This window comes from Coregonus clupeaformis, chromosome 11 (assembly GCF_020615455.1).
Source record: "Coregonus clupeaformis isolate EN_2021a chromosome 11, ASM2061545v1, whole genome shotgun sequence".
NCBI classification, from domain to species: Eukaryota; Metazoa; Chordata; class Actinopteri; order Salmoniformes; family Salmonidae; genus Coregonus; species Coregonus clupeaformis.
Window position 1 is genome coordinate 48,390,323 of NC_059202.1, and position 15,607 is coordinate 48,405,929.

The 15,607-nt window shown below is 41.6% G+C and overlaps 2 protein-coding genes across 2 annotated transcripts in view; one reads left to right on the forward strand and one right to left on the reverse strand.

Annotated features, from left to right (window-relative positions):
• Window positions 1-219: 219 nt before the first annotated feature.
• Window positions 220-3,611, forward strand: LOC121577368 (carbohydrate sulfotransferase 1-like). The gene is made up of 2 exons (XM_041891128.1): window positions 220-604; window positions 1,841-3,611. The coding sequence occupies exon 2, from the start codon at window positions 1,874-1,876 to the stop codon at window positions 3,164-3,166; it is 1,293 nt and encodes a 430-aa protein (XP_041747062.1). The 5' UTR covers window positions 220-604; window positions 1,841-1,873; the 3' UTR covers window positions 3,167-3,611.
• Window positions 3,612-11,844: 8,233 nt separating this feature from the next.
• LOC121577369 (transmembrane protein 263-B) overlaps window positions 11,845-15,607 on the reverse strand; it is a 43,932-nt gene continuing 40,169 nt past the window's right edge. The window contains exon 3 of the mRNA XM_041891129.1: window positions 11,845-13,845. Coding sequence (XP_041747063.1) covers window positions 13,565-13,845 — 281 coding nt within the window. The 3' untranslated portion in view covers window positions 11,845-13,564. The remainder of the gene's footprint in view (window positions 13,846-15,607) is intronic.

Here is a 15,607-nt window from a genome sequence, read left to right on the forward strand (position 1 = left end):
ATTTGAAGCCAGATCTGCTGACCTCCAACTCCTCCATGTGTATGTGTCTAAATCATAATTTAGGCTATATTCTGTCTTGTTTTAAAATATTATTCCTGACCACGTCGTGTGCTTTGCCAGGGGCTGTGGGTGGGAGGGGGAATGTAGGGGAGATTTGGGGTGGTCCATAACGGGCTCTGGTTGGCACACCTCACACAAAGCCACACCACCAACCCACAGCCTAGGTTACAACACGCGCATTTGTCAAGGCAATCTGGAATATACCGGGGCTGGTTTTGCGAAGACTGCGGTTGCAGCATCCTTCTCTGATCTGTTCTACCCTGTTGGAGTTTCATTTTCTTATTCTGCCTGGCGCTTCGACTTATTTCTCTTATTATGATATTTTCCTTATATAACACGGACTGGTTGTGATTATTCTATGTGTGAGAACAGTTCCTCTCGATTTGCTATTCAGATGCACGGGGAAAGAAGACAGGGCAGCTGCCCTTCAAGAATGTTTAGTCCTAAAATACCCGATTTTTGTGACGACATTTGAAACGGTTGCGTTGCTTTTCTATGGTGTTTTTCACGAGCACCTGCCTTTTACCCACTATGAATTTATGAGGTAAGAAAGTAGCTTATTGGATGCTTTGAGGTTGATCTCTTTTATTTATGTTTAAAATGTGTTTTGTGTGTAGGCTCTTAAGAATAATAAAATGACCGTTATTTGATCATTTAAAAACATAAAAAGTATTATTGAGGCCATACCTAGACGTCTAGCCCATTTTGTAGGCTAATCATCTTCGAATGAAAGCGTATTCTGTTGCACTGCGGTAAATCACATCTCGGCGCGCTGTCGTCGATTGTTCGCTGTCACATCTATCCTGTGACTTGGCGTTGCGCGAGAAATTACTTTTCCACAGGTGCCGCCAGCCTTTTATCACAGTGTTTTGCATTAGACTGCATTAGATCACTGAATTCCTACACCTACATAATAGGGAAATAGCTTTTTATTCAAAGGGAAAATAAAACACTAAACATTTACAGAGTAAAAATAAATGTTTATTATTGACACATTTTGGGATTTAAACTTATGGGTTGTGTGCCACCAGTATTGACGAACAACTTCTTAGCTACGTTAATTTGTATTTTAGATCAATTCATTTTTAAACTGAAAACCATCGTTCTTATCTGTGAAGTATAGAGATTATAGATATTAGTCGACTAGAGAAGACCTTACAGTATAAATAGCACATGAAAGAGAAATTAATAAATATTGGCAAAAATGTATCCTCGAGGCTACATGAACAATTGATGGTATTTAAATCAATTATGTTCTGTTGATTGTAATAGGCCTACTGCGGATGGAGATCTGAAGATGGTGGAGTTCTTTTAGATGGAATCTACATCAAATATGACCATTATGGAAATTAGAATCTTCATTATGGAATCTTAGATCCTAGGAATCCTAGTCTTTGACGTTGTATGCTATCTCATTGCATAAGCTGTATTTTGTGGTTGCCTGCTGCTCAAAGTACAGAAAGGCTATGGAACATAACAGCAATAACAACAAAACATCAAACTTGGGTTTGATTGATGTATTTGACAGTATTATACGAAGGTCATGCCTTTATTACAGTTCTATAAAACAACAATTATAATTCGTTTTGTAAGGTCACAACAGTAACTGTCTAGGAAGAACATGTATGGGATTCAAAACACTAACATTTTATTTCGTGGTGAGACTGTATAATGTAAGCCGTTTTGCTGCTCCTACTGTCTCTGTGTGGGGATTCTATACAGCATGAATAATCGTTCTAAAAGTGTTATCCTATTTTTATTATTTTTTTTGCTCCGCCAGGATCTGAACAGACTGCATCATCTATCTAAATGAATGAATTCAGCCATGCAATGTTCCTGGAAGGCTGTGATTCTGCTAGCCTTAGCGTCCATAGCGATCCAGTACACAGCCATCAGGACGTTCACAGCCAAGCCATTCCAGATGTGTCCAGTGACAGTCTCAAACCCTCTGAACTGTGGCATGCTGGGGCAGGATGCGGTGGACTCATCCTTTGACCAGCGGATCTGTGACGACTTCCTTTACTTCACCTCCAACGTCTCCAGGAAGACCCACGTTCTCATCCTGGCCACGACCCGCAGCGGCAGCTCCTTCGTGGGTCAGCTGTTCAACCAGCACCAGGATGTGTTTTATCTGTTTGAGCCCCTCTACCACGTCCAGACCACCTTGCTTCCCCGCCTGTCCCACAGCAGGACGGCAGGCGACACTAGGGTGATGCTGGGGGCCAGCAGGGACTTGCTCCGGAGCCTCTACGACTGTGACCTTTACTTCCTGGAGAGCTACATCAAACCCCAGCCGGCCAATCACAGCACAGATAAGCTGTTTCGGAGGGGAGCAAGTAAGGCTCTGTGCTCCCTGCCTGTCTGCGACGCCTTCAGTCCTGGAGAGTCGAACATCGATGAAGGAGAGTGCATCAGGAGGTGTGGAGGTCTCAACATGACGCTGGCGTCGGACGCCTGCCGTGAGCGGCGCCATGTGGCCATCAAGACAGTGAGGATACCGGAGGTGAGCGACCTCAGGGCTCTGGTGGAGGACCCTAGGCTCAACCTCAAGGTGATTCAGCTGGTCAGGGACCCCCGAGGGATCCTGGCCTCCCGCATCGAGACCTTCAGGGACACCTATAGACTCTGGAGGATCTGGAGGGCCACTGGGAGGAGGCCCTACAACCTGGACCTCACCCAGCTCACCATGGTCTGTGAGGACTTCTTGGGCTCTGTGACCACTGGCCTCAGCAGGCCCCCCTGGCTCAAAGGGCGGTACATGTTGGTCAGGTATGAGGACCTGGCCAGGAACCCTCTCCAGAAGACCAAGGAGATCTATGAATACCTGGGTCTGATCATGGACAAGAACGTAGGCGACTGGATCCAGAACAACACCAGGGGAAGCAACGATCTGTCCGCCAAGCATAAATACGGCACTGTTCGGGACTCAGCTGCCAATGCGGAAAGCTGGAGGCTCAAATTGTCTTATGAAATGGTTGATTACACACAGACTGTGTGTCAGCAAGTTCTACAGGAGCTGGGTTATAAGACTGTCAGTTCCCCTGAGGACCTGAAAAATCTGTCTCTGACTCTCATCGAGGACAAAACTTTTGTACCTTTTTTGTAGTAAAGCAAGGTCTATCACAACAACTATTTTTGATATATTTATATTGTTGCCTTAATTTCTTCTCAGATTTGCACTAAACCTCAGAAACCTTGAAGACTCCTGTGGTAAGATTCAAGTCAAGACATTCAGAAGAGCACAAGAAACATAATTTAGTAATGCTCTTTGAAGATATCAGTATCAATGTTTTAACGATATCGAAGAGACAGTAAGTAATGTTAGTTTAATTGACATGAACAAACTTACAGTAAAGCACCATCCTACTTAAGATCCCTGAATGCTGGCTGTTGCATTGACAAAAGTGAATGTTGATATTTGTACATCAAGTAAACTGGACCTACTGTAAAACATTGTTAGGGAATGTACCTAATCATACCTTACTGATAAACGCTGATGTGTGTGTAGGCCTATGACAACAACCATGCAATAAAAATGTGAATGTTGCAGTCAACCTTAATCGTGTTGTTTAAGTTTTATTGAGGGTTAGGGTAATAATTAGGGAGTGGCCTTTTTATCATGTTAATATAGTTTAACTGAGGGTTGTCAAAACTCCCATCACCAAATAATAATGAGTGCAGGACAACAGTGATTTGACAGTGAATGCATTCCACATGGCACCCTATTCCCTATATAGTGCACCATTTTTGACTGGGGCCCATTGCAGGTCTCGAATTTCCCACCGGCATCGACGGCAATGCCCCCTTGTGTGGCCCTAATGCTCCCCCCAAAAAACATCCATGCCTTGCGGCCAAAGTGGTCTTTGTGCCCTTGGGCTGAATATAATAATTAATTCCCTTCTCCCGTGATTGCCGTGCTCCTAAGCATCTCTCACTCACATGCAATGTTCCCTCTAAACTGCGTGGGTGCGCAGTAGCCCCGAGACTGCTGCGCAGCTCGCCCCAGGACTGCCCCACAGAAGAAATATCAGCCCACAGAGAGAAGCACGAGATTGAACTTCACTCAACTTTCTAGAGCAGTGGTCAGCAACCGGTTGATCGCGATCGACTGGTCGATCTCCAAGGCATTCCTAGTCGATTGCCAAACATTTCTGTAAAAAACCCAAAGATAAAGCCTTGTGTTCCTATTTTTTTTATTAGTCTCAGGCTGTTGGCGATAGGTGCACCTGATTCAGCTGCCCTGCCATTGTGAACCAACATATAAAGTCCAAAGAAGAAGAAGAAGCCTGAAGGAAGCCTGAACTTGGTTTACCATTTTATCTGTGGATTAATTGTTGGAGTAGAGGACCTTGTGCATTTCAGGTAAAATAACAACCCAATGTTTATATCCCAGGACAAATTAGCTAGCTAGCTAAATTGCCATGAATGTTTAATGCTTTTCGACCTGTCCCCAAGTTAATATAGTTGGTTCAGAGTTCGTTTTGATATTTCAACATGCGTGTCCTGGTCGTGTCTAGTGTGAAAGGAAAAAATCTACATGCTGGCGATGGCGCACACTGAGTGCGGTCTGGTCAGTATGTAATCAACTTGCGCGCGATGGCTGCTGTGCGCGTGCGTCCACATGCGCTATTGCGCGCAAGGTGATTTTGTCCCCCCCACACCAGACACGATCAGGACATGCAGGTGAAATATCAAAATAAACTCTGAACCAATTATATTAATTTGGGGACAGGTCGAAAAGCATTAAACATTTATGGCAATTTAGCTAGCTAGCTTGCTGTTGCTAGCTAATTTGTCCTGGGATATAGACATTGGGTTGTTATTTTACCTGAAATGCAAAAGGTCCTCTTCTCTGACAATTAATCCTTCTCTGACAATTAACTGCCTCCGCTCAGATTTCAAGGTGGGTGATGTTGCAGTGCGCGACATGCACGGGTCTTTCTCTCCTATTGGAATTAACAGTGAATCAAGCCTTTAGATATTAATAACGATCCTACATTACATTTATCAAACATGACTGGATTTTAGCCTATATAAATGTAATTAAAAGTCTCATTAAGGTTTGGCTACAGTTGCCTCCCTCCTGTAAGCATCGGTCTGGACATGACAGGCAGTAGCCAATACTCATAGGCTATCACCTACACTTATGTACATTTATGTATATTTACATATACTTATGTTTTTCTTAACAGAATAGCTACTGTTTTTCGGTTTTCAAATCAATTTAATTGGCTATTGGGGGGGGGGGGGTTGAAGGTCAAAAGTAGTGCACTATGTAGGGAATAGGTTCCATTAAGGACAGAGACAGAGTTTGCCTGGATTGACCAAATGTCAGCTAGGTGTTGGAATTGTTTAATTAGACTTCCAGGCCATCTATTGGCGATGTGGAGCAGGCAGGCAATAGGAGACAGCTGCTGTTGCTGATTAGTCCTATAAAGCATTAAGTAAGAAATAAACTAGCTGCTGTCTTCACAACATTGTCAGGCTAGTGGGTTTTATGGTCTCTGGAAGGAATATAATAGAAATAGAATATATATTTTATGTTACATTTTTTCTACAGAAATTGATAATTTTGCTGCCACAATAATGTGAGGAAGGCCCTTGTTATTGCTTTGCATAAAACCGTGACAAGTACAGGTGGGGAACTGACCTTTCCCAACCTCCTTTGAATATTCTCTGAAATATTAAGGGGGTGTCATTCATAAAGTTGAGTTCTTTACTCCTCAAAGACACTGTTTATAAGGTTGCTGGTCTGGGAAAAGATGATGTCTGTCCACAGTGTCTCAATCCGAAAGACTCCATCTACTTTGAAATGAACACCCATCACTATCAGACCACGCCAACATGTATTGCTTTTTCATCTATAAACAAGTGTGCTGAGGCAGCAATCCACAGCCCTGTGGTCACTCAATCATTATATCAAGACAATATACTGTATGGCCCAAGTTCAGATACATTTATGTTGGCTATTTACTCATCTGTTGGGTGCAGCACAACAGACAGAGGTAATTTTTTCTACTTAGAATGCAATGCAAATATACTGCCTCATTCTCATTAGTATGCTTTTGTGGGTGTAAAGCATTGATTGAGAAGGATTATTTGAACAAATCGTAGCGATTGATTGGTGATAGTGACTCAATTCCTTTCAATTTTGCTGTAATAATTCAGAATTGTCAACATCCCAATCTTGCCAATACTAAAGTAATTACTTTGGGACTGTCGTGATGAGCACGCATATGGCAAATCAGATTACCATTCTGCCACAGTGAAAAGGCCTCAGGATCCCATCCATCCATTCTCTCTAACCTTTTTTCTTTATGTCTCTAATGATCTGTGCATATTCCTGCCAAAATACCAAAACCCTCCTACTGATGGCTAAGAGGCAGAGAGAGAGAAAGAGAGAGAGAGGGAGAAACAGAGTGAGAGAGAGAGGGACGGAGAGAGAGAGACAAAGAGACAGAGAGAGAGAGAGGTTGAGAAAGAGAGAGAAAAAGCAAGAGAGAGGGTGAGAAAGGGAAAGAGAGAGAGAAAGAGAGGGTGAGAGAGAGCGAGAGGGAGAGAGAGAGAGGAAGAGAGAGGAAGAGAGAGAGCTGTACTACAGTATGAATGGAGGAGAACAATCTGTTCTCACAATGATTTCATTACAGTTATTTTCAGGTTGGCAGAGGTACAGTTCTGTTCTCCTCTTAGTTTTGTACCTCTGTTCAACTCTGCAAGTAAATGAGATGCCCAAAAGGAGCAGAGCCTACCCTAGCTGGCTGGTACAGTAGTCATGGGCAAGGATTGCTGATACTTTAACAAAAGCTTCTGTATAAAGTAACACTGGTCTTTTATACTTTGAAAAATGCAAAGGGATTTACTTACACTTCCCTAATCTGTAAAGGGATCTCAAACCAAGGTTTACCTACACTTCCCTAAACTGTAAAGGCAGAGTGCGAATTACACTGTCACATTGTAATTCGTGGGTACTCCACTACATTCCTAAAGAAAATCATGTACTTTTTACTCCATACATTTTCCCTGACACCCAAAAGCAATTGTTACATTTTGAATGCTTAGCAGGACAGGATAATTGTCAAATTCACACACTTTCAAGAGAACATCCTTGGTCATCCATACTGCCTCTGATCTGGCAAGCTCACTAAACACATGCTTCATTTGTAAATAATGCCTGCGTGTTGCTGTGTGCCCCTGGCTATCCGTAAAATAAAAAAATCTGTAAAATAAAAAAACAAGAAAATGGTGCTGTGTGATTTGCTTAATATAAGGAATTACTTGTACTTTTGATACTTAAGTATATTTTAGCAATTACATTTATTTTTGATACTTAAGTATATTTTAAACCAAATACTTTTAGACTTTTACTCAAGTAATATTTTACTGGGTGACTTTCACGTTTACTGAAGTAATTGTTTATTAAGGTATCTTTACTTTTACTCAAGTTCGCCAATTGGGTACTTTTTCCACCACTGGGGGGGAGTGGGGAGTGGTTAATAATAACTACATAATTTAACGGTAAAAACAGTGGACCTTTTAATGTGGCATGAACACAACCATTCGTGATGCTTTTATTTGATTGTCAAACAAATCACTTCAAAAAGTAGGCTACCTGTGCATGTTGTCCACTCTAAAATAATCCAAACAGTGCAATGCATGTACACTCACGCCATTTGATTTACAAAACACCAAAATGTGTGCCTAATGACATTCGACGATTGCCATTGATGTGCCTTACTGACAAACTGATCTCGGAAAATGCACTGTAAGTGTAGCTATGCCTACGTAACATTTAATAATGTTTTGCCGTGAAAACAGTTCTCATGGGCACACAAATCCAAAATAATGTAAGCCTATGCCATTGCAAAATCAAATCCTTCTAACTGAAAGAGTCAAATATAGGCCTACTTTCATTAATGTTGGATGGATTGGTTGTGCATTGGTGTCTAGCTATAGGCTAGTTGTCTTGTGATATTGGCAACCATCATCAGTTGATCCAGGAAATAAAAAAAAATATGAATAGAAAATAATAAAGCTAAATAAATGGTCTACTTCTTCTGTCCATATAGGGCACAGAGAACACCAATACCCTAGCGCACCTGAAAAACAAAGCAATGAGCGCTCAACAATGATAAATCAATGGATAAATCTAATGCATTGGAATAAAGGCATTTTTTTTTTATCAAGGGCGTATGGCAAACCAATGGGTGGAAATGAGCAAGTACAAAGGAAAATGTATGTGTTTAAAGGAGCTCAGCTGAGGCTGAAATTCAGCAGGACTGAGTGGACAGCGCCGTGGACAGGGGGACTGTTTGTGCAGCCACGTAGAAATAAATGGTTTAAACCAGGGATCATCAGCTAGATTCAGCTGCAGGTTTTATTTCTTGAGTGGATGGTCAATTTTTTCTTGAGCGGATGGTCAGGTGGCCGGAACATAATTACAAATAATTTGTAGACTGCAAATTGACCATAAGAAGGCCAAACAGATATGTTTGACTAAAACATAGTCATTTCATACCTTGCTTACAGTTCTATATGATCTATTATATGTGAGGATACTTGGGAACAGATTTCTTAAGTTAAAATCACTTGGAGCTGATTTCCTGGTGTTTTTACAGTCTATTATGTCCAAGATCGAAATAAATGTATTTATTTATTTTTTGCTCAGAAAACTTGGGGGACCAAATAAAACCACCCGAGTGCCAAATTCAGCCAGAGGACCGCCAGTTGGGGAACCCTGGTTTAAACCATGAGAGGTTGGGGTGTTTGTTTAATTTGGAAGCTCTTATTTTCATTTATACAACGGGTGGGTCTAATCCTGAATGCTGATTGGTTAAAACCGCATTCCAGCCGGTGTCTATTCCACAAGTTACCACCTGCTAAATCTATGACGTTAAAATGCCTATTTACACTGTTCCATCTGACTGCGCAATCCACTGTCTCATCAACCGAGTCAGGCACTTTATAAACTTGATCTCCACTATAAAAAGCATCTAGACATTATATCACATTTCTTTTAGACTAACATTTAGTTTTCAACAATCGAGATTTGTATAAACCTTGCTGTCGGTCTCTCTGACATTTGCAACATTGTTTCAATATTCAAATTTGATCTCCAGCTGTCCCATAGTTAGGACGAGACAGACAGGCAGGCAGCGTTTCTCAGCCGGTCAAAATCATGAATAAGCTGGCATCATTTTTATGGATATATACAAAAAAAATGTCAATTGAATAAAGGTAAAACAAAACTAATTTGCAGTCTTTGCAGTTTGAAGTGATTGTGTTACTGTAGCTGTGTTGCTGGGTAGCTCCTCTGAACAACAGTGTCCTGACGAGTGAGCACATTCTCTTTGCCAGGCGAAATCACGCCTCATTAGCTCATTGTTATGGATGTATCCCCCTGGACAGGAGCAGAGACCATGTCAGTAAGAGACAGCTGCTAGATGAAGGCTGACAGTAACATCAGAGATAGATCCAACACCTCCCCTCGCCTAGGTGATTTGGTACAGTTTACAGCACAGGGGAGAGATGATGGAGCACAGCTTGAGCCACTTCCCATATGCTCAGTCCCAAATGACACCCTATTCCCTTTATAGTGCCCTACTTTTGACCAGGGCCCATAGGTGTAATATGTGTGGTGCTGACTGTGTTGCCATGTGTCACTGAACAGATTATAGAGGCATGACCGCAGCTAAAATGAACCGCACATCCACATACAGATGGAATAGAAACCTGAAAGTACATTATTTCACAGCTTTGGAGTGGTTGAAAACAACCCAACCTGAACGTCTATCCTCATCTCCTCTCCTATCACTGCATAGCCACCACAGTATAACGGAGGCGAGTAGAGGGAGAGAATAATCAAGAATGCAACAACACCAGCAGAAGCAGAAAAGTAATACTGAATGATGAGTCAAGGTTACTGAGATTTGAGTCAAGGAAATGTATACTATGTAATACAAAAGCAGACTTTGGAATATTCTGACAAATTTCTCTGCTTTTCCAATACATGATATTGATTTCCTTCCTATCAGCTGGACCTATAACTAGACCCATAACATCCTCTGAGGGTGAGGGTGGGGTAGAGTGACCGAATAAAATGCAACAATCTGAATTAAAATACAGAGTAGCTTTATTTATAGAATACAGCATCAGTTTTTGCAAAAATAGTTATATCAAAGACAGCAATCTACTTGGTCTTAAAAGTCCAGAGATGTGTCCCAAATTGCACCCTGTTCCCTATACAGTGCACTACTTTTGACCAAAGCCCCTATGGGCCCTGGTCAAAAGTGGTGCACTAAATAGAGAATAGGGTGTCATTTGGAACACACATCAGTTTATAGTAAGTCTCCAATACATACAGTACCAGTCAAAAGTTTGGACTCACCTACTCATTCAAGGGTTTTTCTTTTTTAAACTATTTTCTACATTGTAGAATAATAGTGAAGACATCAAAACTATGAAATAACACTTATGGAATCATGTAGTAACCCAAAAAGTGTTAAACAAATCAAAATATATTTTATATTTGAGATTCTTCAAAGTAGCCACCCTTTGCCTTGATGACAGCTTTGCACACTCTTGGCATTCTCTCAACCAGCTTCATGAGGAATGCTTTTCCAACAGTCTTGAAGGAGTTCCCACATATGCTGAGCAATTGTTGGCTGCTTTTCCTTCACTCTGCGGTCCAACTCATCCCAAACCATCTCAATTGGGTTGAGGTCGGGTGATTGTGGAGGCCAGGTCATCTGATGCAGCACTCCATCACTCTCCATCACTGGCGTATCGCTGCAGAATGCTGTGGTAGCCATGCTGGTTAAGTGTGCCTTGAATTCTAAATAAATCACTGACAGTGTCACCAGCAAAGCACCCCCACACCATCACACCTCCTCATCCATACTTGATGGTGGGAACCACACATGCGGAAATCATCCATTCACCTACTCTGCGTCTCACAAAGACACAGCGGTTGGAACCAAAAATCTCAAATTTGGACTCATCAGACCAAAGGACAGATTTCCACCAGTCTAATGTCCATTGCTCGTGTTTCTTGGCCCAATAAAGTCTCTTCTTCTTATTGGTGTCCTTTAGTAGTGGTTTCTTTGCAGCAATTCGACCATGAAGGCCTGATTCAAGCAGTCTCCTCTGAACAGTTGATGTTGAGATGTGTCTGTTACTTGAACTCTGTGAAGCATTTATTTGGGCTGCAATCTGAGATGCAGTTAACTCTAATGAACTTATCCTCTGCAGCAGAGGTAACTTTGGGTCTTCCTTTCCTGTGGCAGTCCTCATGAGAGCCAGTTTCAGCATAGCGCTTGATGGTTCTTGCGACTGCACTTGAAGAAACTTTCAAAGTTCTTGAAATGTTCCGGATTGATTGACCTTCATGTCTTAAAGTAATGATGGACTGTTGTTTCGCTTTGCTTATTTGAGCTGTTCTTGCCATAATATGGACTGGGTCTTTTACCAAATACGGCTATCTTCTGTATACCACCCCTACCTTGTCACAACACAACTAATTGGCTCAAACGCATTAAGAAGGAAAGAAATTCCACAAATTAACTTTTAACAAGGCACACCTGTTAATTGAAATGCATTCCAGGTGACTACCTCATGAAGCTGGTTAAGAGAATGCCAAGAGTGTGCAAAGCTGTCATCAAGGTAAAGGGTGGCTACTTTGAAGAATCTAAAATCTAAAATATATTTGTTTAACATTTTCTAGTTACTACATGATTCCATATGTGTTATTTCATAGTTTTGATGTCTTCACTATTATTCTACAAATGTAGAAAATAGTAAAAAATCAAGAAAAACTCTGGAATGAGTAGGTGTGTCCAAACTTTTTACTGGTAGTGTATATTAACTAGCAGAAGTAAGTGCAGAGGAAAACAGTAAAAAAAACAGGACAAGAGGAAAAAACATTCAAATGAAATAGGCGAAAGTTGTCATAACAATAAACAGCATATTGTGTACAGGAAGAAGGGAAAAACAACCAGTTGAAGCATGCGATGCATAACGTAAGGCCGTGGACATACCATGCCAAGTGTGTTCTCTTTCTATAGACTTCAAATAAAAATGTACTCAGTGAATATTCAAATATAATCAAAAAGAAAAAGGAGATTGGTGTACATTTCATGTCTCATCAGAATGGACAGTAATTCAGTACTATGGTAATAATGTAAACAATGTGGAAATGAATTAGCCTGGTTCCAGATCTGTTTGTGGCATCTTGCCAACTCATTTTCATGCCAAACAGATTGGCACCCATGCTACAAGTGGGATTCATGGAAAGAAAAAGCAGGTTTGTTTTCAACTGTCCCTCCTACTCCGGGAATGTCAGTGTAAACTATCAACTATCAATACTTATCTATCTAATGTATGTACATTGTACAGGTAGGCACATAAATACAGATTTGAGTAAAGTCCATACAAGTGAATGTCATAGGATGAGTCCCACATGGCACCCTATTCCCTATATAGTGCACTACGTTTGACAAGAGAGCCCTGGTCAAAAGTAGTGCACTATAAAGGGAATAGGGTGACATTTGCCATGCAGGCATGAACTATGACCCTTGACCTTACATACGTGTGTTTCCTTGGTGGTGAAATGGTGTTTCATTTATTTAAACAGCTCAGAACCTCTGCTGATATATGTAACATTAATGCGAAAAGGTCATTTTCAGGATTTTTTAGATCAGTTTTTATGTAATAACACGCTTTATTTAACACGTCTCCAAATCATGAAGCAAAATAAAAATCCCCTCACCTGCAGTACAATAAAACATCCAAGCTGCAACAGAGTTTCAAGGCTGCAAGGTCCCTCTCCTACCTTCTCTATCTGGATCAATAGGATTCACGTACCTATTATTCACATATCTATTATAACACATACATATTCACATACACACATTGTTTGGCGTGTATTCCCCAATCACCGATGTCAAACTGATGAAATTAAGTTGTGTAAAGTACCTTTCACTTTGTTTTAATACTGATGTAAAGATGCTGTTTCATAATAAAAACCGGAAGAATGTAAATCACCTTAAGTCTTTGAGAAATGTAAATGTGTCCTTACTGAATCGCTACCAAATTGTACTTGTGCATGACAAACATCGTGCGTGGTCGTCATATTATTATGCCCTACCCTTCCCACACCCAGATCAATCAAAAAGACATGAGATCCCTCTCAAAAGTACATAGGCAGTAAGTTCAACATTCTTGTCAATTCCATATCCAATTCCAATTCCAATCATAACAAATCCCATCAAATTCCCTCTGTAATGCTCCCTTAAGGTAGTATTCTGACTTGAGATCCGCAAGCTTAATTTGGCTTTTCGCGCAAGTCTCCCATTGATGTCATTGAATGATTTATGTGGAAATCCAAGTTACTTGCGCTTATCTCAACTCTGAATCGTTACCATTAGTAACCAGATGGATCCTATACACAGCAGACAGATAAGGAAGGACACATATGTAAACTAGATTGGGGTGGTAGTTGGGTCTAGGCCTAATCAGACTTATCCTTTTTCTTTGGTGTAACTTTACTGGCTACTGCGGACCCTACCGCCCCAACTCCTCCCGTCACCACGGAAACGCCGCCTTTGACTAATCCTATGCCGGCGGCCGGCACGCTGGTCACCACCGTCTTGGTGATGTCATAGCTCTTACAGCCCACCCAGGCCACGCCTCCCCATGTCGCGCCGACCGCCCCTCTGGTCATGTTGAAGAGACCGCCGGTCACCCTCCAGATGACCCCCGCCTCTTTCTTAGGGTGGTCCTTCTCTCCATCTGCAGGGAGAGGGTTGGGAGAGAGGGGGAGAAGGAGGGGGAAATGAGGGAGAGAGAAAGAGAAAAAATACATTATTTATAGATTCATAGTTTGTGTCTAGGTGCCTGACAGAAAGTACCAGGTGAAACCTTTCCATTAGTCTTCTTCAGGGGTGTTCTATGGCTGTAGATCTTAGACAGAGGAAACAAAGCAGGTGACTTTCCCAGTCCCTCAGAGGAACAACAAGGACCACAATACGGCAATCCATCATTATACATTTCCAACGTCTCTCTGCGTCATCCTATATTTCCAATGTCACCCTATTCTACATAGTGGACTACTTTTGACCAGGGCCCAATCAGGATATGGTCAAAAGGAATGCACTATAAAGGGAATAGGGCTCCATTTGAGACACAGACCCTCTCTTTAATAATGGTCCTACCTAGAATACAACATCTCAATTCAAAGATTAATGTCACATATCTGCTATTTACTTAATTAAGGAGAATGTTGAATTGGTGATTGACTGTATCACTCATTATTGTAAATAGTTATTGTCTGACCTAAAGCCTCAGGTCCACAAATAAGGTCTATTACATGGCCTTACTGATAATAAGCTGATGACAGGGACTTAGAGCTCACGCTCATATTGAACTATTCAGACCCCTTGACTTTTTCCACATTTTGTTATGTTACAGCCTTATTTTAAAATTGATTACATCGTTTTTTTCCCCTCATACACAATACCCCATAATGACAAAGCAAAAACAGGTTTTTAGACAACACTCCTGCGTTGTCTTGGCTGTGTGCTTAGGGTCGTTGTCCTGTTGGAAGGTGAACCTTCGCCCCAGTCTGAGGTCCTGAGCGCTCTGGAGCAGGTTTTCATCAAGGACCTCTCTGTACTATACTCCGTTCATCTTTCCCTCGATCCTGACTAGTCTCCCAGTCCCTGCCGCTGAAAAACAACCCCACAGCATGATGCTGCCACCACCACGCTTCACCATAGGGATGGTGCCAGGTTTCCTCCAGATGTGATGCTTGGCATTCAGGCCAAAGAGTTCAATCTTGGTTTCATCAGACCAGAGAATCTTGTTTCTCATAGTCAGAGTCCTTTAGGTGCCTTTTGGCAAACTCCAAGCGGGCTGTCATGTGCCTTTTACTGAGGAGTGGCTTCCGTCTGGCCACTCTACCATAAAGGCCTGATTGGTGGAGTGCTGCAGAGATGGTTGTCCTTCTGGAAGGTTCTCACATCTCCGCAGAGGAACTCTGGAGCTCTGTCAGAGTGACCATCGGGTTCTTGATCACCTCCCTGACCAAGGCCCTTCTGCCCCAATTGCTCAGTTTGGTCAGGCGGCCAGCTCTAGGAAGGGTCTTCGTGGTTCCAAACTTCTTCCGTTTAAGAATGATGGAGGCCACTGTGTTCTTGGGGACCTTCAATATAGACAGCTATGTGCCTTTCCAAATCATGTCCAATCAATTTAATTTACCACAGGTGGACTCCAATCAAGTTGTAGAAACATCTCAAGGATGATCAATGGAAACAGGATGCACCTGAGCTCAATTTTGAGTCTCATAGCAAAGGGTCTGAATACTTATATAAATAAGGTAGTCTAAAAACCTGTCTTCGCATTGTCATTATGGGGTATTGTCTGTAGATTGATGAGGAAATAATTTAATTTAATCAATTTTAGAATAAGGCTGTAACATAACAAAATGTGGAATGCACTGTATATACAAAAGTATGTGGACACCCCTTCAAATTAGTGGATTCAGCTATTTCAG